The sequence below is a fragment of the Talpa europaea genome (assembly GCF_964194135.1).
Source record: "Talpa europaea genome assembly, chromosome: 13".
NCBI lineage: Eukaryota > Metazoa > Chordata > Mammalia > Eulipotyphla > Talpidae > Talpa > Talpa europaea.
This window is the reverse complement of record NC_140080.1, coordinates 79,735,061-79,756,656: the sequence shown is the minus strand read 5'-3', so window position 1 is coordinate 79,756,656 and position 21,596 is coordinate 79,735,061. Positions and strand designations below refer to the sequence as shown.

The window sequence follows — 21,596 nt, the reverse complement described above, 5'->3', positions numbered from 1 at the left end:
AATAAGGTGGGGGATTCAGATTGTGGATGATGGTGAATGGTGTTTTTTAAATTATAAAGCAATGCATTGAAAGGTGCATTAAGCTGTAGTTTTAATACTGAATTCAACTGTGAAATCCATCACAAGTGCCAAGTGGAATACAAGAGAGAAGAAGCAAAATAAATTGTCCTTTAGCCCAGGTGATTGAGTGAATTTGCTTTAACTGGTGTTGAAACTAGATTATCTACTGTGTTATTCCCAACACGAGTGACTTCTTTTTTCTCTTCATTAGCTAGAGATGACTAATTTAAATTTAGAACCTGATTTTAATTTAAAATAATATTTCCATTAATAACCTATTCATTGTAGATACCTATTATACTGTGTAACAGTTGTTTTGGAAATTTTATGTAAAATTAAAACTATCAGTATTTTACAGATGTTTTAATTAGACATTGTTATTAACAGGAACAGTGCAGAAACTAAAATCAAGCCTTTAATGTCTTATAGACCATGCATTTTTGAAGTTAGTGTCCACCAGGGTCCTATTAACTGTACATTTGCAAGATTTCATTATTTTTGCCTCTGACACTTTGGGAAAAATCTTTTAGAAGCTATTGGGACAGATTCAAGCTTTTATGTACTTGGTTACTACAGCTGTAAAATGAAATCTCCTCTTGTAGCATGGATTATTCTTCTCGTGTAAACCCTCCAAAATGAAGGGAACTAAGTAGGTAATGATTTTCCTAGTGCATTTGCATACTGTGATCATCCTAGGCCTTTGCAATTGTTTTACAGGGCTCTTGGGCATTGAATTATTAGCATGTAATTGTACATCATTGTAGTGTTCACCTTATTGAAGCGCACACTGATGTTAATGAGCTTCGGGTTTTGATGCTTGTTTAGAGATCAACTTGGTCTTGGATGGAGGAAGCAAAACTAAATAAATGGCAGCTCTTTCTCTTGGTCATTTCGTGAGCACTGTGTTCTTGTTTTTGCCAGTGCCCCAACTTAGTGCTTAAACATCCTTGATTAAAAAGGGCGGATGACCAGGACCGACCACCACCTCAGACCCAAAGGGTGAGTGGAGTGGCAGAGAACATCAACTTGGGGGCAGCCAGCGCCTAACAAGCCTGTGACCTCGAGTGAGTCACCAAGCCTCTCCTGCCTTCTTTTCCTTATGTGTAAAGTGGAGGTAACACAGTACTGCCCACCACTGGGCCTGTTGTGAGAGGTAAAATACACGACCCACACTTCAGATACTTAGAGTGGAATCGGGCAAACGCTAAGTACCATGTGTTTGTGATGCTGGTGGTGCAGGTATATGAGGACTGTCTGCATTTAACAATCTGAAAAGGGTTGGTAAAATTCATCTCTACAGTCAGTTCAGTGGGAAAAGTCCTCCTGAGAATTAGAAAAGATATCCTACTACATTTGAACTTCCTCGGGGCAAATCACAGAGTGACGCTCAGTGTTCAGCAGAGAATGCTATTTAATGCCTGGGTGGGGGGGGGGCCGAGGGAGGGGGCCTGTTACCTGGATTCCTGGGTCAGTGATTCCTTGGCACAAATATTATTGAGTATTTATTTCCTAGTTGCTACCTGCCATACTGGGATCCTTATAATCAAGCCTATAAGAAAAGGATTTTGAGTTGAGCCTAGAAGAACACACAAGACATCCTGAAGATTCCAGAGTCCCTCTGTGATGCCCTCCTGACTGCAGGGAGGAGGGTTGCTCCCACTTGTGCCCATGTAGCACTTGTTAGAGGGAATTTAGGCCTCCATATGTCGCTCTTCCCATGAGGCAGAGCTTTTTTATATCTGCTATAACACAGGCACTCAGCTCCTGAACCAATAAACTCTAGCTGTAAATATTGTAGGAATTTAATGCTAGAAGGTCTATCTGTGGGAAGGAAGAGAAAACAAGTTTCATTTTAGACTTGTTGCCCCTAGGGGAGCCCTGCAAAACACTTGGAAGTATTGGAGCTGGTGCTCTGGAGACAGGTGAGAGCTAAAATGAGGAAGTCGACATCACTGATGGGTCTGGAATGAGAGACAGACAGAGACACAGTACCAGGTAAGATCACCTGAGCATAATAGACCCAACCAAGAGAAATCGCTGCTCTCCTTTCCTCCATTTTAGTTTAGCCCTATGAGCCATCCAGATGTTAGTTTGATATTTTATTTGCTTAAAAATTATCTGGGCTTGGGCCTCCCCGGTGGTGCAGCGGTTGAGCGCTGGGTTGCGAAGCTGCCCGCAGCCTCTGCAGCGCCGGTTCAATCCCCGGCTGCTCCCCAGCCACCGGAGGAGGGTCCCACATGGCGCGCAGACCTCTCCTGCCGCCCGCTGCTCCCCTCAGCAGTGTACTTCGGTCCTTCTGCCTGTTCTGCTCCCCGCTCTGGCTCTGGTGAATTCTCTCACCCTCCCGCGCTTCTGACTGTACCCAGTGCTTGTATGCATGTATGTATAAATCAATCAATCAATAAAATAAATAAATAAACAAATCTTTTAAAAAAAAAAAAATTATCTGGGCTTGCTAACTGACTTGTCCAGTGAGCTTCATGAGGATGACTAAAAACCTTGTTTTATCCAAGTTACTGGAAACATTCCCAGCTCAGCTGGTTGGTCTGCTTTGGGCCTCACGGAGGAGATTTAATGACTAAATAGCTAAAGGACTTTATTTTCCAGTCATTGCATGGAGGAAAGTTTAACTTAATCCAAATGAGGGCACCGATTAGATGCCTACCAGAACTTGGAACAAAATGACAGGAGTTAAGTCAGTTCAGTGGAACACAAGGCGGAGGTGGGGGCTAGATGATCTAGAGCTATCCTTGAGGACATAGCTTTTGCTATAAGCCTGTCCTGGGGTTATAAAAGGAACTAAGTGACCTCACTCTCTAAGTGACAGCTCCATCAAACAGCCGGAGCCATGGATGTCAGCCATCCCTTTGCCGTGACAGTGTCATTACTTTGTCCTTAGTCGCACATTTAGAAATCACAAAAGGGCCTTCCCGGTGGCGCAAGGAGTTAAGACACAACCTATGAAGCTATTCACAGCCACTGCAGCACCAGTTCGATCCCTGGCAAGGGAGATACCCACATGGCACGCAGACCTCTCCTGACTCGCCCACTGCTCCCCTCCCTCAGCAGTGTATTTCAGTAGATCCTCCTGTTCTGCTCCCTACTCTGTCTCTGGTGAATCCTCTCACCCCCCACCTCTGGCCTGAATCCCAGTTCTTGTATGCATAAATAAATCTTAAAAAAAAAAATTGCAATAGCTTGTTGGACAGGAAAGTGAAAAACAAAGCTGTGTTGGTGTGTTCAGCTCGATTTGGATCGATGGTGGTTCTTGTAGGATGAAACTGAAGTCCTTGGGCACCTATAATAAAGAACTTCTTAAACTGCACTGATTTGTATATTTCACTAAAACACCCTGCCTCCTGCAGTAGAACTCCTTTTTCATTAGCACTTGTTTGTATAAGGCTGTTTGTGTTACAGGTTTCTTTTGCCGTAATTCACAAAAGCCTTTTTTGACATAAATAATGAGGCTTTTGCTGACTGTGTATTACATCTCTGACAGGACTTGTACAACTACCTTGAACTTATCTGAGCCTTTTGAACTGTTGGATAAATTTCCATATGCTTCAATCTCCCAACTAGAGTTCTGATGTTAGGAGTTGGAGCTGCGTTCTCCTGTAGTCCTTAGTGCTTTACCCACAAGGGGGTTTGATAAATTATTTTCTCACACACATCAGCCAGTGAAACAAGAATCAATGTGTATGGGGGGGCGGGAGGGGAGGGATTGGGGTCAGAATGGGGGGGTTGCAATTGTATGGGGGAATATAAAAATAAAATTTATTATTTAAAAAAAAATCAATGTGTATGATGTGAAGCACTGACAAAAGTAAGGGATTCAAAACTGACTGGAGCTCTGCCACCTTGCTCTGGTTGCCCTGGGAAGGGCACCAGGCTTCAGGGCCGTAGCATGCTTCCTGGAGGGGCAACCAGAAGCAAGGTGCCAAAGCACAGAGATTATCATCATTTCAGCTGCATGTCACTTAATCAAACAGTTTTGAATACCTTCGTTTTTTTCACAAAAGAGGTTGTGTGCATTCAGCTAAGTGCTCTGGAACTATAATCACAGCTTTTAGCCTGTGAAGCAAATAGAGTGCCAATTAAAGAACATCTCCATTCAGAGGCCATGAGAAAAGTAACACGCCCTTGGTGCTAACATTTGAGGAGGTTAATCAGACAACAAAACCCTTACACTAGTCATACAATGAAGATCTAGTAAGTGGTGAAGAAAGAATATATAGCAAATGGATGAGGTTGGAGTTATTTTAGATCAGTATGGTCCATCCGGGAAGACTGATGTGACCTTAATGCAGGCACTCACTATAGTTGCCAGTACCCGAATATCAGGAGATTTCAGTGCAGATCAATTACTAGTTTTCCTAGGGAGACTGAGAGATCTGGCAGTGTTGGGTCCAAATCTCCACACACTTGTTAAGTTAGAGCCGAGTCATTGCGGTCTCTGGCCTGCTATAGATCATCCAGCCCCCACCTCTTCCTTGTCTTCCGTTGAACTGACTTAACTCCTGTCATTTTGTTCCAAGTTCCGATAGGCATTTAAGCAGTGCCCTCATTTGGATTAAGTTAAACTTTCCTCCAACAGACAAGATCTATATCCTTCTAAATCTAGATATACTTTTAATCCACTTTTTAAAAAGTAACCAGGTATACACAATAGATTAATCAGATGTGCATGTTTACCTCTCCAGCCTCCGCTAAAATAACAGTAAAGGAATAAAGGGGTATAAGCCCATAAGGATGACCTATAAGAGAATGGTAGAGGGGAGATTAGTGGAGAAGAGGGTACAATAATTTGGAGGATGGAGAGTGGCTGGAGTGTTGGTAACTAAAATCAGTGTCAAGAAAATACAACCAGAATTCATCCTATAGGACAACCTCAAAGATTCAAGCTTAAAAGTATCCTAGGGAGAGAAGTGACATATGAGGCAGGGTTAACAAGCAAGGAATTAGTTAAAACCTGGTTCAAAAAGGGGCTCCAGAAACCTTCCCTACCTTGCACAGCCAGAGGAGCACCCCCAAGTAAGGCAAGAGAATTCCATCCTCCAAATGCCTATAGGAACTGAGGCCGAAACAACACGTGCATCAAGTAAGCTGAGTGGAAGCAGTTACCCACATTCCATCCACTTTCCTCCAGATTATACCCTCTTGTCCACTAATGTCTCCTCCACCGTTCTCTTAGGGGTCGTCCTGGTGGGTCTGTACCTCCTTTATTCCTTTACTCTTAGTGGAGGGCCAGTGTGAGAGGTGAGGCTGAAAGCAGGGAGTAGGTACACATGTTATTTTAAGGGGGCCTCTGGTTCTCTGCCCATTAAAACACCAGGACTAGAGGGTGTGGGCATGGAATTGAAAGTTTATCTGATGTGCTAGGCCATTGGAAAATAATACTGATGGGTATCTGGCAGATCTGAGAATGTGTTGCCAAAACAGGATAAACAAAATGGAAGATGAAGCAGTTATTAATTCCAGGAAGGAAAAAAAATCACAAAAATGGAAATATTTTGATTTGCTAGTTGGTTCTGCAGTAACCAATTGTAGGGCAAGTGTATTCATCAAGGCTTTTTGCGCCCCTAGCCTCTGGCTATCACCTGCAGCTTTGATGGTGTTCATTCAGAAGGCGCATGGGCGCAGGGCACCCAGGCCTGAAGTGGACACGTGGAGTGTGCGTGTGGGCATGCGTAAGTGTGTGCACCTGAGCCTGGAAGTCAGGGCTATAAGGGCAGCGTCACTCAGAGACAGGCAGACGGCTGCAAGAGGATGAGATGTGTGACTACAGAGAGGTGAGACCGCCAGAGAGAGCCCAGAGAAAGTAATGATTCTTTGGGAGATGGGGGCGGGGGGATTGGGGTGGAGGGGGCTTGGTTGCTGTCAGACTCCCAGGCCCCCAGCCCTTCCTTGCTCCTGGTTGCCCCACTACACCAGTATACAGTCTTTGTAAAAATACTTGTTACTGAGTGAACCGAAAATCCTCACATAACTGGGGTGTGGTCGGGATGGGCAGAGGCATGAAAAAGCTGCATTGCATTTCATTCAAAGCAAGAAATCAGTAGATAATGTACAAAACTGATAAGGACAAAGCCATGAAGATAAAAGCATAACCTGGGAACACATGCATAATTATTTGGAGACTAACTTTGCAAGGGAAAGAAGAGAAGATTGAATATGTGGGATGGAAGTATTGCAAAGATAAACTGGGAGATTCCCAAAGGAGCAGAGGATGGATGTGAAGGTGGGTCAAGCACAGGGGAGGCGGGGGAGGATTTTTGAAGTGGAGGGAGGCCACAAGGATGTGTGAGGAATGGCCAGGCCGCGCTTACTGAGTAGAATGAGGAACAGGCAGTGAGCTCAAATGTACTGCTGCAAAGCATGCTGTCCGGAGTAGTGTCTCTCTGCCCCTTTACCTGGTCACTGTGGTTACACCTACAGCACACACAGCAGATCCACAACAGTTGAGGTTACATCCAATTGAATTTTATGAAATCAAAGGATAGAGGTAGCCACAAGCCAATGAACTAACAGCCACAAGAAATGTCAACCTACAGGGCCTCCCCAATGGTGCAGCAGTTGAGCGCTGGGTTGCGAAGCTGCCAGCAGCCTCTCCAGCGCTGGTTCGATCCCCGGCCCACATGGCGTGCAGACCTCTCCTGCCGCCCGCTGCTCCCCTCAGCAGTGTACTTCATCAGTCTGCCTGTTCTGCTCCCCGCTCTGGCTCTGGTGAATCCTCTCACCCTCCCATGCTTCTGACTGTACCCCAGTGCTTGTACAAATAAATAAATAAATCTTTTTTTTAAAAAAAGTCAACCTACAGCCCGACAAAGTAACCCCTCCCTACCCCTCAAAAGAGGGCACAGAAAGCAGATGTTGGCAATTGAACAGCAGTCTGAGGCCAATGAGTTTAGAGACCTAGACATCTGGCATCGCTTACACTGCATAGCGCAGTACCTAAGGCTCAAGAAGAGTTTTAAGTTCAGTGTATACTAATACCATCTGTTTTAAATGTATTATATAAGGTATATTTTCAATATCACTACATGGTCCCTGAACTATTTCAAGAAGCATTTGAGAATATTCTCAAAATAATACCAAAAGAATGCTTGGTATAAAAGGATAAATTCCTTTGGAATACTCACTAGCCAGAATTTTTCCTGGAAGTTTTTCCTCTCTGGAGGAGTCTGCCTGGCAGAGATTAAAAAAAAAAAAAAAACAAGAAAAAAGAAGGTAATTTACCCTAAAGAAGTTCTAATTGGTGAGGCAGGTGGCCTTACTTGGTGGAATCCTTCAACTTTTGTCAGAAATTGAAAGTAGGTGCTTCAGATTGTGGGTTTCTGAAGGAGATGCCTCTGGCTGTTTATAAATTCATAAAGAGATCGGAAGGTGCCTAAGAGCAAGGAAGACCCAGGATAACTTCCAGAAGCTCAAGAACCCCATCCTGAAGTTTAGATCCCACGAGGCGTGTAGCACTAGAAGCAGGACAGCACACCTGGATGAGGTGTGAAGAGTCAAAGATGTTAGAAGGGGCTGGGACTGAAGAGTCAAACTGGTAGCTGCCGGTGGTATGCTGGTCCCCTGGCTGTGAGCGCTGGACTCCAGCTGCTCATCTCTGGCAACGGGTCAGTGGCATTTCCGAGTGGGAGTTAGGTTGGGAGGGGTTTGCAGGTGACAGGACTGGTTGGGGTCATAATTAGGAAGAACTGATGCGATTCAGACGGTGTCCAGAGTGAGAAACAGACTATATCTTCTTTCCTGTTTCCATCCTTAACCACCACTGCCCTGTCAGCTGGTTAGGGGGGCTGCTGAGCTTAGCTTCTACTTGCCTCCCCCAACTTACGCCCATCCCATGCTTTCCAACACAACTCTCTTAACTACTTTTTCTTCCAAGTGAATGTGCCAGTTCACAAATGAGGAAACTGTTCACAAACCCTAAGAAATTGTTCATTTAAATTTTATAGTGTCTGTAAAAAAAAATCTCCATCATATGACCTAATAGCACATACAGCTATAATTGAAATCTTCACTATATTGCTGACATTTATCATGAAAATACCTCAGATTTCCAAAATATAGTTGTCCAAATTAATTCAATCTTCAAGAACAACTGTCTATGTTCCAGTTGTTATGATCCTCTTCCGCTGACACTAATAAAACCAAGAGGCCTCTGTGGTGGGCTTTGAGGCCAGGCAGGGGTGAGTATGACTTCAAACAGACTCGAACTCTCGTTGCCAGGCTGAGTATCTCTGAGTCAGATTCTTTGCTGAAGGCTTGGTGTGAGCTAACACATCCAAAAAGTCGGCAGTGGTCACTGTATCCAGCTGGATCTTGGGTAAATTGCTGCTCTCTAGATAAAAACACAACAGTAACAGCATAACAATCGACCTCATAGTGATCAATGCTCTTGAAATGCTAATAGACCTTCTTTCAGGACAATGCATAATGCAGCATTCTTAATGCAGCGAAAGGTAAGACTAAAGAGGGCTGGGGAAAAAATTCTTTAAAGTGCAACTCAGCCCCCGAAGCCCAGACAAAATATGTGACTTAAATGTATTGTTATCAAAGTATTATTTAATATTTATATAGTGCCTCAAATGGATCCAGTCCAACATCATAGCATGCCAGGGAAATAAAAGCTTGAGCCTTAAGGAGTTTATCATCTGGGGGCAAAGTTGATCCAAAGCAGAACGCCACAGGAGGAAGGAGCTGAGCGTACCAGGGATGATTTGACTGGAGGAAGCATGCAAGTGTGAAGAGCCCCCATGAGCAGGAGCAAGGCGCCACCTGCTGGTGGAAGTTGGACTTTCCAACACAAAGTTCTCCTCTGTGATCCCAAGCATACCTGGCTGGTGATTTTCAAGTGCATTGAAGATCTTCCTTACAGGCCTCATGGCCGCTTCCCTGCAGACTAGCTTAATGTCTGAGCCGGAGTAGCCCTCTGTCTCCTGAAACAACCACGAAACAGCCATTGGTCAGCAGGCAGAAGGCTGGTGGTAGTTAAAATCTTAGAGGCAGGGCCAGGTATCAGGGCCCCCATTTACATTCTACACCCGTCCCCCCCAAGAACACTATACAAAAATATTCCCAGGTAAATAATCCTCGGGAAAAGAGAGACTGCTGACATGTTTGGATAGCCTCAGAAACGTCCTAACAAGATCCAAATGAATGCCGTAAGATACTAGTCAAGGACTCTACCACCCAAGTTCCCCTAATGGGACTCTTGTGCCCGAGCCAAGGATGGTCAAATCTGGTAGATTGTCTTGCTCTTACAAATGAGATCATACCTGCCTGAGCAACCTCAGAGAACGTCAAATTACAGGGGCCACTCAGACAAATACACCAGTAACAATGGGGTAACAGACAAGTACCTAGAGCTTTTCTATTTGGGGAAGGTTTCATTTAATCATCACCATAATCCTCTGGTTTGTCTGTTACTCATTTTACAGATGAAGAAGCTGAGGCTCAGAGGGCGAGGCCACACAGTTAATAAGCAGCAGGGCCAAGATTTGACCATTGTCTAAACCCCACCCCATTTCCACTCCATTGCTTTGTTTCTCTCTGCTCACATGTTTCCAAGTGACAAAAAGCTCACTTTTGCATGAAGAAGAGGCCCTTGTTCATTATATGACTGGGCTGGCGTGGATCTTTTCTAAATCACTCAAGGAAGAGGCTCCAAACAGCCCATGAGAAGACTGCTTGGAAAACTTGGGGGGTGACCCTTTTGCTGGCAGATGGCCCCCTCCAAGGCAGCTTACCTGGCTCAGCACACTGTACTCCAGCTCTGTGCGCAGCTCCACAGCTCTGCTCTTGCTCACTGGGGGCAGCCAGTGGTGGATCATGGCCTGCCTGGCCTCCTGGCTGGGGAGATCAACCAGAATCCTCTTCTCTAGGCGGCGTAACATAGCACAGTCCAGCTCCCTAGGGTCACGTCAGAAACACAGGAGCTGGTTGCAGCAGGAAACTCCCTTAAGCAACAACTATGTTTGAATGACAATTCAGTACTGCAGAAGCAATTCTGCATTTTAACTGAAGGACCAAAGGGAGATTTAAAGTAACCAAATGCCCATTCAAGACACAGGAGGTCTGACACAAAAAGTGAAGGGACTCTCCAGCGTGTTGAGTGAGGTCTTGTGAGATCCTCTCTCTACACACAGGACAATCTGTTCTGTTTAGAACTGGTGAGAAGGCTCTGGAAGAGATGTCTCCAAGAATATGGAATTGATAGAATATTTATCAGAGTGTCTGAATGAACTCAGGGTCCATTTAGAGTTGTGGCTGGATTAGTGGAAGGAGAAGTTGACGTGGAGAAAGGGTTGAGGGGAGAGGGACATCTTTTTTTTTTTTTTTAAAGATTTATTTATTTATTTATACAAGCGCTGAGTACAGTCAGAAGTGTGGGAGGGTGAGAGAATTCACCAGAGCCAGAGGGGAGAGCAGAGCAGGCAGAATGACAAAGTACACTGCTGAGAGGTGCAGTGGGCGGCAGGAGAGGTCTGCGCGCCATGTGGGACCCTCGCCCAGTGGCCGGGTATCGAACCAGCGCTGCAGAGGCTGTGGGCAGTTTCGCAACCCAGCTCTCAACCGCTGCACCACCGGGGAGGCCTAGGAGAGGGACATCTTTTAATAGAGGGGGGAAAAACATGAAATTTAAATTTTTGAAACTCTGTTCAGCAATATTTACCACCTGCCAAATGAATTATCACTGCTAAACCTCCAATAGTCAAATAAATAAGATTAACTTTTACTTTAAAGACATTAACAGGTTTGGGCCATGGACTGCAGGGATGTTGGTCCTGTGAAAACTTCAAAGATAAAAATAAGACTTGCGATTAGACTGAAAACCAGGAAGAGAGACTATGCTGAACAAGTGGCAGAAGTAGGGGCTTTCTTTGGACCAGCTGCCCTTCCTGAAAAGGTGGGTACAGCAGAAAGAAGGGTTTTTTTTTTTTTAAGGGCACCTCTTCTGGTCTCCCCATCCCATCCAAAGTGACTCCAAGCTGAAAGGAAGACCAGATCCCCAGAATGCCCTCGGGGAATGGAGTCCTTGAGTCACTCTAGATATCTGTATTGATCAGCTAATGCCCTAAAGCAAGAGATTTACCTCAAAACTGCTTGTGGGCACAAAATAAGTGCAACTCTCTGACAGCCAGCCCTGATGAATGCACTTTTAATGACATCAATAATAATATAGTCATACAAGGGAGGAAACAAAGGACAAATGGAATGTACCAGGAATCATTCTTTATGCCAATATATTTATATGAAAAAATTTAACCTGCGGTAACCAGGAAACACTCCGGTTAGCAACTATGCCTTGAATGTTTAAACCTGCGTATCCTGTTCTGATGTCTCCATTCCGGTTATTTGGGACTTCCATCACCTCAGAGATCAGAAGCAATCAGCGTGACATGCAACACAGCCAAGGCTCGCCAACCACAGAGCCTGGCCCTGGACTCAGCCTACTGTTGTATAAAAGGGGGGCAGTGCCCACTGGCCCCGGACAGTTTGCCTGGGCTTCGAGGCTTTGCACCTGAGAGCCTGGACTCCCGCCCCAAACCTTCCCGGCTTTCCTCAGCCTGGTGGCCTGTCTCGGGTGCTAAGCAGTGTGGCTCCTGGGACAGAGATCATTCTAAATGTTACAGAATTTAGCAACCAAACATACATCTAGTTCATTCACTCAATAGTGGAGACATATCAGGTACAAACTATTTTGGTGGTGAGAGAAGAGCAACCTTGAGTTTTGTAGGCCAAGTCTTTGCAGCACATCCGCAGTCCCCATGAAAGCAGTGACCACGACAATCCAAGGCGGAGGGACTGGCGTGTTCTTTGGCACAGGATGCGGAGCCAGTAACAGAGCAGGGGAAGTCATTTTGTCTCCCAGTGAGCCCTGCATAAATTGACTCCTACCTACATTTCCCAGGACGGTCTCTGAATCCGCTACTGTGATCCAAGCGGAGCTTCTCATGGGGCTGTTCTTCTTTACAGAACTTCCATTTTTACTACCAAGAGCCCAGACATTTTTACAAGCCTAATTCAAGAATGCCCTACCCCATAAAGACTTTTTCCCCCTTTTAAATATCTGTTATCAATATCTGTTATGGCCTCTTCCCTGTACAATTTTACTCTCCTTGTTATCTGGGCCAATCCCATGGTACATCTTCACCTCTCACTCTCCCTCACACCTCATTCATTGTCCCACCAGATCACCAGCTCCCAGCAGTCAAGGATCATAGGCCAGATGTCTTGGGTCCCCAGCCCTCCATCACGCTCACAGCAGCTGCTCAGTAAGTACTACTTGGATGAATGAATGAACTTTTGATGGAGGGCTACTGGCTGTATGTAAAATGACCTGCTTCCTTAAAATCCCATATTTATTGATGAAGATAAATCTGTTTTGCTGGAAATTAGTATTTTATAATCATAATTAATTCTAACTTAGAGAAAATCAGCATCAACTTGGGCAATGGAAATCGAACATTCTATTTTTCTCTTTAGTGGAAATAATGGAAACAGTGTTTAGGGGATGATTCGTCCACCTCGTGGCTGGCAGGGCTTCTGAAGGTGAGGAAAGCATTGTTTTCTCCTTTCTCCTCTTGGAAAGTCACAACACACAATAGCTTCCAAAAAAAAAAAAAAAACACTGAGAGGTCCTGGGTTGGGGGAAGCAAGCTGAACCGTCTTTAACTCAGTGACTCTTGAGCTTCTGAGACCTTTAAGTCTCATTTTTTGGATAATGCTTCCTGACTTTGTGCCAGGCCACTCTTGGAGAATGTTGATGTGGAGTATGAGGTGCAAAGTCAAAAGGTAGGACCTCAGAGGGCATGCTTCTCCCAGGAGATACATGGACTTACTATGCAAAAACCAAGGTTATGTCTGCTGATCTCATCGATCACATGCCCATACTTTCAGAGAAATAACACACAGAGGAGAGACTTCATGTGCAAAGAAGCCAATTTAAATAGGTAAATTCTGCACATACCCAGCAATCTCTTAGATCCTATGCTTGCATCTAAATATTAGACTTTGGGCTTGTTTTTTTTTTTTTTTTAAATCTACAGTTTGGTCATACTACGGGTCTAAATTTCAAGAGGGATAGTGAAATTTCCAGCTCTTTTGCAAATAGCAAGGGGATGGTAGGTTTCAACATGCTTCACACATGGAATTGTCACACCTTATTTGTACAAACTACCATTGAGTTAAATAGACATCTAAAGATGGCATTTGCCTTAATGGCCCTATTCAGTGTTTTGTTTCCCTCCGGACTCCTAGGTCTGAGTTTGTGAATACTCAACAATCGAGTCGGGTCAAATTAGCCCTAATTGTGCTCGCTAAACATGTCTTGCATGGCTATTACTTTAAGTGGTAATATTAAAGATGCAACATGTGTTGTTATTCTTTTCATTGCTTATTTACACATCAAATGACACAGATGAGCTGTTATTTCTTGCTTCCTTCCTGTCCTCTCTGTGATGCTGTGGGGTAGGGAACGAGCTTGGAGGAAGAAAACCCGAATCTCACTGCTGAGGAGGGGTAAGGACTGACCTTTGAGACACAATGGATTTGTCTAGGGAAAGTGATAAATTAACTAGCAGGAACCGATAGCCTAGCACTCTGGAAGAGGGCAGATAGGCATTACCACTAACGAACCATAAGGAATCACTTTGGGATTTTAGGGGCTGGACTCTTACACAGTTTCCTGTGATTCTGCTATTTCCCCCAGAAGGACAGGCTCACCCAAGATCCCAAAGCCAAGATAAAAGTCTGCCCCAATATTCTTGATAAAAATCTTATTTCCTCATAGAAGGACTTGGGCAATAAACATTTAAACCCTTTGATACAGGGCCTCCCCGGTGGCGTAGCAGTTGAGCGCTGGGTTGCGAAGCTGCCCACAGCCTCTGCGGCGCCGGTTTGATCTCCGGCTGCTCCCCGGCCACCAGAGGAGGGTCCCACATGGTGCGCAGACCTCTCCTGCCGCCCGCTGCTCCCCTCAGCAGTGTACTTCGGTCCTTCTGCCTGCTCTGCTCCCCGCTCTGGCTCTGGTGAATTCTCTCACCCTCCCTCGCTTCTGACTGTACCCTGTGCTTGTATGTATGTATCAATCAATCAATCAATAAATCTTAAAAAAAAAAGATTTATTAAAAAAATAAATAAATAAAATAAACCCTTTGATATAGTCATCCTGCTTCAGAAAATCTGTCCAGAACTTTATTTAATGATTTGTAGACAAGGAAGTTCATTTCAGTGTTATTTATCAGAGAGAAAAACTGGGAGTATCATATACATTCAATAGGAAATGATCGCAGGTGTAGATTTGGGGCACCTATTATAAAACCCACTTTTCTTTTTTTTTATTTTAATTTTTCTTTAAATTTTATTTTTATATTCACCATACAACTGCAACCCCCTTATTTTGACGCCAATCCCTCCTTTCCCCTCCCCCCTCATAGTGTGTCTCTGGTTCATAGTTGTTTGTTGATTTTGATTTTTTCTTTCTTACAGTTATTCTTTCTCCTGGTCCCTTATTTAGGTTTTCTAGATTCCTGCTATGAGTGAGACCATCTGGTATTTTTCTTTTTCTTTCTGGCTTATTTCGCTGAGCATGATCCCTTCCAGCTCCATCCATGTTGCTGCAAATTGCATGTGTTTATCTTTTTTGAATGCTGAGTAATATTCCATGGTGTATATGTGCCACATCTTCTTGATCCAGTCATCTATTTTTGGGCATTTGGGCTGTTTCCAAAGCTTAGCTATTGTAAATAGTACTGCTATAAACATAGGGGTGCAGGTGTTCTTTGGAATTGATGTTTCTGTGTCCTTTGGGTAAATACCTAGGAGTGGAATTGCTGGATCATATGGAAGCTCTATGTTTACTAGGTCCAGAAATCTCCACACAGCTCTCCATAGTGGATAAAACCCACTTTTCAAGGATAATTTAGTGACACTGGAAATATTCTTACTACAATGTTAAGTAACAAAAGCAGGACACTGGTGGGAATACAAAATGGTACAACCTCTATGCAGGGAAGTTTGGCAACCTCCTTATAATTTCATGCACATTAACATTTTGGCCCAGCAAATCTACTTCCAGGACCCTACCCCAAATACACACTGGCAAATGCAAGAAGTGATATTTGCACACTGTTACTCACTGCAGCATTACGTTTAATAGCAAGAATAGGAATAACCCAAATACCCATCATAGGTGATTGGTGGGTTAGATTATCTTACACACAAAATGAGGCATACACAGTTATGAAGAGTCAGGATGTTCTGTTAAGAGGGAAAAAAATCAAGATACAGAACAATGTATGTAATATACCACTTTTGGTGTAATTAAATAGAATTAGGTTATATTATGGGACTGTGAAAAAAAAAAAAAGACCAACTTTGAGAGTTTACCCATGGAGCATGTGACAGCTTGTCCGTATATAGTGTCTATCACCTCCTTTCTTACTGCAGTGACTCTGAAGTGGGGGTAATTTTGCCTCTGAAGGCACATTCAGCAATGTCTGGAGACATTTGGTTGTCACATGCTGGGGGCAGGGGGCAACAGGGGTGCCGTTGGCCTCTAGTGGAGAGAGCTGAGGAAATGCTGCCCAGCACCGTACAGTGCACAGAACGGCCCTCAGCGAGGCTATCAATGATGCTGAGCTTGAAAACCCCCACTTAGCTCTTCTTGGTTAGGCCAAACTATTTTTCTCATCAAAATGGTACTGTCGTGACAGTAATTGGTATTATTAATTAATAAGAAACTTTTATACATAAAGTGTAAAATTTATTTACCTATTAGGAGAAAGTTTTAAAGGCATATATAATGAGTTCCTACTAGTATTTCCCACTCACATTTAAGATTTCAGGATTTTTAGTTATGTCATTTTACTTTTGCATATTTATAGAGAAAGGTTTTCCCTAATTGTGAAAATTAGCTACTCGTCATGCCAGATCTCACCCCTGTACATGCTACTATAAACTTCTGTTTGGCTTTTCCTCTTATTAAAAAATAATAGGTAGGGGCAGTGGGTGATAGGGCGTCACAAATCTCAGCTTATTGAGTCTTACTGTTGACTTTGGGTGGACTGAGCTCCCTTAACCTTGGCCCCCTACTCTGCGAATAGGGAGAACATTTGTTATCAGTCTCCTGTCTTATCTGCAACTCAAGAGAAACAATGCATGTGAAAATATTCTTGGAACTGTAAAGGGATTATAATTATTTACATATATATACTCTCCAGGTAGGTGTTGTTTTCCCCTAGTCAATGTCCCTTACTTCCCAATTCCACTTCTAGAGTTGTTTTTAAACCACTCTGGGATATAGTTTGAATAAAAAACTCTGAGAGTAGATTATATTTTCAGTTAGAGATTACTTAGATTCCTACTTACTGTGAAACTTTTTTTAAAAAAAGAGATATTCCACCTAAATTAGAAAAGCTTAAATTTTAATTCTGTTAAAATCCATATTATTTCTGGAATATTCTTTGAGCCCCGGAGATGTTAGCATTGTATAGTTCTATGCTACAACCCTTCTTTAGCACAGTCAATAATTTGACTTTAAATTTTCACTGTAAATAAGTTTAGTGGTGAGGTTAGGAATGGAGACAAAAGGGGAAGGGCCCAGTGATCTAGGGTAAAGGACTTTGTGTGCTTTGGTTGGGGGGTGGGATGTGGTGACATTTATCTGAGGAGGTGTGACCCTATTCTTCTAAATCTTATACAGTCTTGTAAACCAATATTACCTCAATTAAAAAAAAAACTCATCAAAATCAACAAACAACTATGAACCAGAGACACACTATGGAGGGGGCGGGGAAAGGAGGAATTGGGGTCAAAATAAGGGGGTTGCAATTGTATGGGGAATATAAAAATAAAATTTAAAAAAATTCTTGAAAAGTAAAAAAAAATAAAACTCAAAAAAATTTATATTGAGAAGATAAAGCCATCTACTAGACAGACAGACAGACAGACAGACAGACAGATAGATAGATAGATAGATATTTAGATAGATATCAGTGGTAACCCTTGCCTATGTTTCTTCCATTAAGTCAAATTCTATCACTGTATAGAGAGCAAGGATTGAAAACTTGAACAAGAAAGACTTTAGATCGATCTTCCAGGCCTGGAACCAAATAACAAGGCTTTGCCTGAAGTGGTCAATATAATATCTTCATCTGTGCTCAGTGACTCATGAAAACATGTTCAGAATGTACTCTTTAGATCTCTTACCACGGCAGGTTGGAGGCTGCTAAGACAAACACCAGGTCTTCTGAACGAGCCAGCCCATCCATCTGCACCAGTAACTCTGTCTTCATCCGAAGGCTCCCTTCATGCTCCCCCCTAGAGAGAGACGAGGATGTGAGATTCTCCCAGAGGCAAAGACTTTGCTTCCACAAGAGCAGCATTCACAGCAATGACCCAGCCACTCCTTCCTCTTCCCTGGTGTAGATTGAGGAAAAGAGACCCGAAAAGCACCTTTCTTACACATGACATGGTAACCCAAAGTAGGTATGCGGTTTTTCAGGACTATGCTCCTTATTAGCTGACCACCTTTTCCTAAGAGAGAAGAAAGTCTTGCAGTGTAGTTATAGAATTACTTAGCCTTTGCCCATAATTAGTATTCTTTTTAACAAGAAGTCTTCATAGCACTTGGCTTTATTCCCTGGCCTTATGAAGGCACTAGCTTTAGAGCTTAAGCTCCAGACAAGAAAAGCCGCATTCAGGGTAAATCCTGGAGCACACTCACTTATAGTAGCTGAGGAGCTTCCAAATTAATTCAAAGCTGTGACAAAGCCTGGGGAAGCGGATGCAGAAAGGAGCACACAGGTCGCCATGGCAAGGCAGGGTCTTTGCAGAGGGAATGAGCATTAGGGTTCCTGCTCGGGCACTGGTGCTGCTGCCTGCTGCTGTCTGACCCCCTGTAGAGAGGCAGAGCTCCCCAGCCTGGGGCTGACTAGCACTCATGAAGCTGTGGAAATCGTCCCATTTCAATCAATGGCATGAATCCCATGCATCATGGGCACATCTGAATGGTTGCTTTTCCCTGCTGGGAAAATGGTTTTCAATGCATAAAATTTCATAAATTATATTCTAGTTATACTTCCAACAAGCTAATTATTTACTTTTTATTACTATCAGTTCTGCCTTGATATTAGACCAGTAGAGATCATTAATACAAGCAGCCATGTTGAGATTTCCCAGGCCTGTTTTTTTCAAGCCAGGGTACCAAGTGCAGTAAAAGTTCAAAAAAAAAAAAAAAAAAAAAACCATCAGTGGTGAAGACAACAGGTGTTCTTAAAGCACACACACACACACACATTCAAACAGAAGGCTACCGTCTGAGACACGTTCTTTCTGCTAGGGTCAATAGCGGACACCCAATCTTTAGAGATAACATATGTGACATGGTTAAAATCGGACAGGCTGAGCCACAACTGAACGTCACATTGAAGTGGTGGCTCCCCTGGCCTCACACACCTTGTCAACGACTGCCCTGGGGACCTGGCCCTTGGCGCCCGCTCCCCACAGGCAGCCCCTCTGGCTCCAGACATCGTGGTCACTGAGGCTATTTTGAGCTGACAGGACAGAAAAGGCAGCCTGGGGTCTGGGGGCTCAGCCATCTTCAGGCCTGAAAACCACTCTGTGGGGAAGGGGGAAGGGGAGGATGATATTTCCTCCGGTTATAAAAACTACTTAAATCAGCTGTTCAGTTAACAGGATCTAATTTAAAGACCTTTCCGTGTGTCTGCAGAAAATTTGTGGGCTTATTAATAGGCTCATTCTGCTGGTAAATGTCGATGGGCTTCCGACCATCAAACACACTTACAGAGGGGAGAAGTGACGACCAAAAAAACCCTGTCTGTTACCCAGGAGACGTGCCTCTCTGACTCATCACTGACTCCAGCTCGTCCAGGAAGATGGTGGAGGGGGCGTGATAGCGGGCAAGTTCAAATAGCACCTGGGTAGGAGCAAAGCAACCACATATTCGAATTCAGGTAATTAAGTTCAAAAGTTCTCAGGTGATCCCAGAGATCAAAAGCTTAGAATGACTGTAATAGTAAGCATTTATGCGGCACTGTTAGTTTACAGTAACTTTATAATCATTATAGTTATTTCTCCCTAGCACCACCCCATGGGGTTGTCCAGTCATTTCCATTTATCACCGAGTAACATTAGAGCCAAGGAAGAGTGAGTGGTGAACTCGAGGTCACTAGTCAGAAATGGGGGCGGGGGGCTTAAGATAAAACCCAGTCCCCAAGCTTCCAGTGGAACCCTCACCAGTAACACGGCCCATAGGAACACAAAAGCCTCAATGTGTACAATCATGTGACGATTTTCCTTTAACCTTTAGGAGTAATGGGAGGGCTCGTCTCAGAATGAAAAGCTGACGAGAAAGGGTAGCATCCCAGTCATGGGGAGCAAGCTGGGAGGACTTCGCCCATGTATGCTCCCCAAATGACTCCACGAGGCTCCCCGCACCACCCAACACTGCTATTTGCTAGCTCGGGTGCTCAAAGGCAATTCCCAATTGAATAAAATGTTCCATTTCAGAGTAAAAGATTATAGACAACAAGAACAGGAATGCAAAACAGCAAAAAAAACCAGACATATAAAAACAAAATAAAGCGCTCCAAAGGGAGATGTGGTGCTGATGAAGAAAGTAGGAAAAAACGAAACCTATTTTTTTAACCCTCAAACTGATCTCTTGAGCACCATATACAATTCTTCACTGCTTGATTGGAGAAAGCAGTGGCGATTTAGAAGGAAAAAAAATTGAGGTACCTTAATAAGGATGGGGATTTATTCTCCGTGTCAGTCACACTGGCAAAGCCCCACAGAACAAATGAGAAGGGACAGGATCAGAAAGGGTTGATGCGGTTTTCTTGAGTGGTAGCAGGCCACCCCTTCCGGTTTCCCTGTCACTGAGCGGGAATGCCTCGTCTTCGCCACTGCTTGCAGTGTGGTGGCTCCATGATCAAGCTCAAGTATTTTCTTTTCACTCAATCCTGTTTCATCCAATGAAGACAACTGGCTCAGCCTAATGAACTGACAGAACAGAGCCAATGCTGGCACACACATCCCAAACAACTTTTAGACACAATAGAGACCACTCCTTAGAAGGAAGTAGCTTTCCTTCCTTGTCACAAAAGAGCAAGCTCAAATATACCTGATGTTAAGGATGATTACAATGGCAACAATCTACCCAGAGAAGAATGGATACTGGAACTTTATGAGAACCAATCGCATTTTTAAGGAGCTCCTTGAGGTATAGAAAGACCAAGAACCTCCACCAGACAAAAGATCCAGCTGAAACATGGATGGAGCTGGAAGGGATCATGCTCAGCAAAATAAGCCAGGAAAAAAAAAAAAGAAAAATACCGGATGGTCTCACTCATAGCAGGAATTTAGAAAACCTAAATAAGGGACCAGGAAAAAAACTAGTTGTAATAAAGTAAAAATCAAAATCAACAAGCAACTATGGACCAGGGACACACTACAGGGGCGGGGTGGGGTCAGGGAGGAGGAGGGATTGGGGTCAAAATAAGGGGGAAATTGTATAGGGAGTATAGCCAAGATGAAAGTGCATACATTGTGCAAAAATGAAAAATGATGTAAAAAAAAATCCAGCTGAAAGAAGACCCTTCCAGAACCACCTCTGGAACCACATCTCCATACTGAGAGCCACAGCTCTGTCCAATGCCAGAGTCCAGGTAAGTGCTCTGGAAGCATTAGTCTAAAATCTTCAAAAGTACTTGGAGGAAGTTAAGTCATACAATAGGGGCTGGGAGGTTGTTGAAAGATGCAAGCACCAACAGGTGTATACATTTGCTTAAGAGACCACTCAACTACTCAAACGCATCAACTCCTGGGAGGCATGAACATTAGATGGGGAGGGAGGAACTTAACCCAAGAGTTCCCTATAAATAACTCTTTAATTGGAATAGAAAAGAAATAAATGATAGGAAAGCTTCTCTGATTTAGGGGAAGGTCCTGAAGGGCTCTCTCCATCTGAAAGCTTCATAGTAAGGAGCTTGACAGCATGACCAAGATTTTCCAGGTGAGGATCTTTCCAAGAGCTGAGAAAACAAAGTGATTTCTGAAAGGAGAAGAGCTGAGATCCTTCAAGGTGAGCAGCAGTTATGTCTTCCTCTTGAATTGTTCTTTTTTAATAATCAAAAATAAAAATTCAATTCACAGGAAGAAAAATACAAATGACCATCTAAACTGATGAAAAGATGCTCAGGTTCATTCAGAATTAAAGAAATGCACATTTGAGCATGGAAGTATCACTTTCACTATCAGATTGGCAAAGATTTTTCAAAGATGGGTACCCCACGGTGTTGGCCACAGCGTAGGGAAGCAAACACGGTCATGCACCACGGATGGGAGTGTAAGCTGGTGCCACCCTATTGGCAGGCAATTTGGCAATTTCCTTCCCTCTGACCCAACAAATCTCCTTCAAAGAAATTGTACTATATATGCAAAGGCATGACTATAGTAAGACTGTTCGCTGGAGCCCTGTTCATAATAGCAAGAGACTGGAAACA

At 43.6% G+C, this 21,596-nt stretch overlaps 1 protein-coding gene across 1 annotated transcript in view; it reads right to left on the bottom strand.

The window, feature by feature from the left end:
* Positions 1-8,264: 8,264 nt before the first annotated feature.
* The window catches only part of KATNAL2 (katanin catalytic subunit A1 like 2), a gene marked incomplete at its 3' end in the record, with an annotated part of 62,369 nt that continues 49,037 nt past the window's right edge, over positions 8,265-21,596 (bottom strand). The window contains exons 12-16 of the mRNA XM_084252263.1: positions 18,915-19,006; positions 17,278-17,388; positions 9,813-9,975; positions 8,900-9,002; positions 8,265-8,404 (exon numbers count right to left, since the gene is read on the bottom strand). Of these exons, the coding sequence (XP_084108389.1) occupies positions 8,265-8,404; positions 8,900-9,002; positions 9,813-9,975; positions 17,278-17,388; positions 18,915-19,006 (609 nt within the window). The remainder of the gene's footprint in view (positions 8,405-8,899; positions 9,003-9,812; positions 9,976-17,277; positions 17,389-18,914; positions 19,007-21,596) is intronic.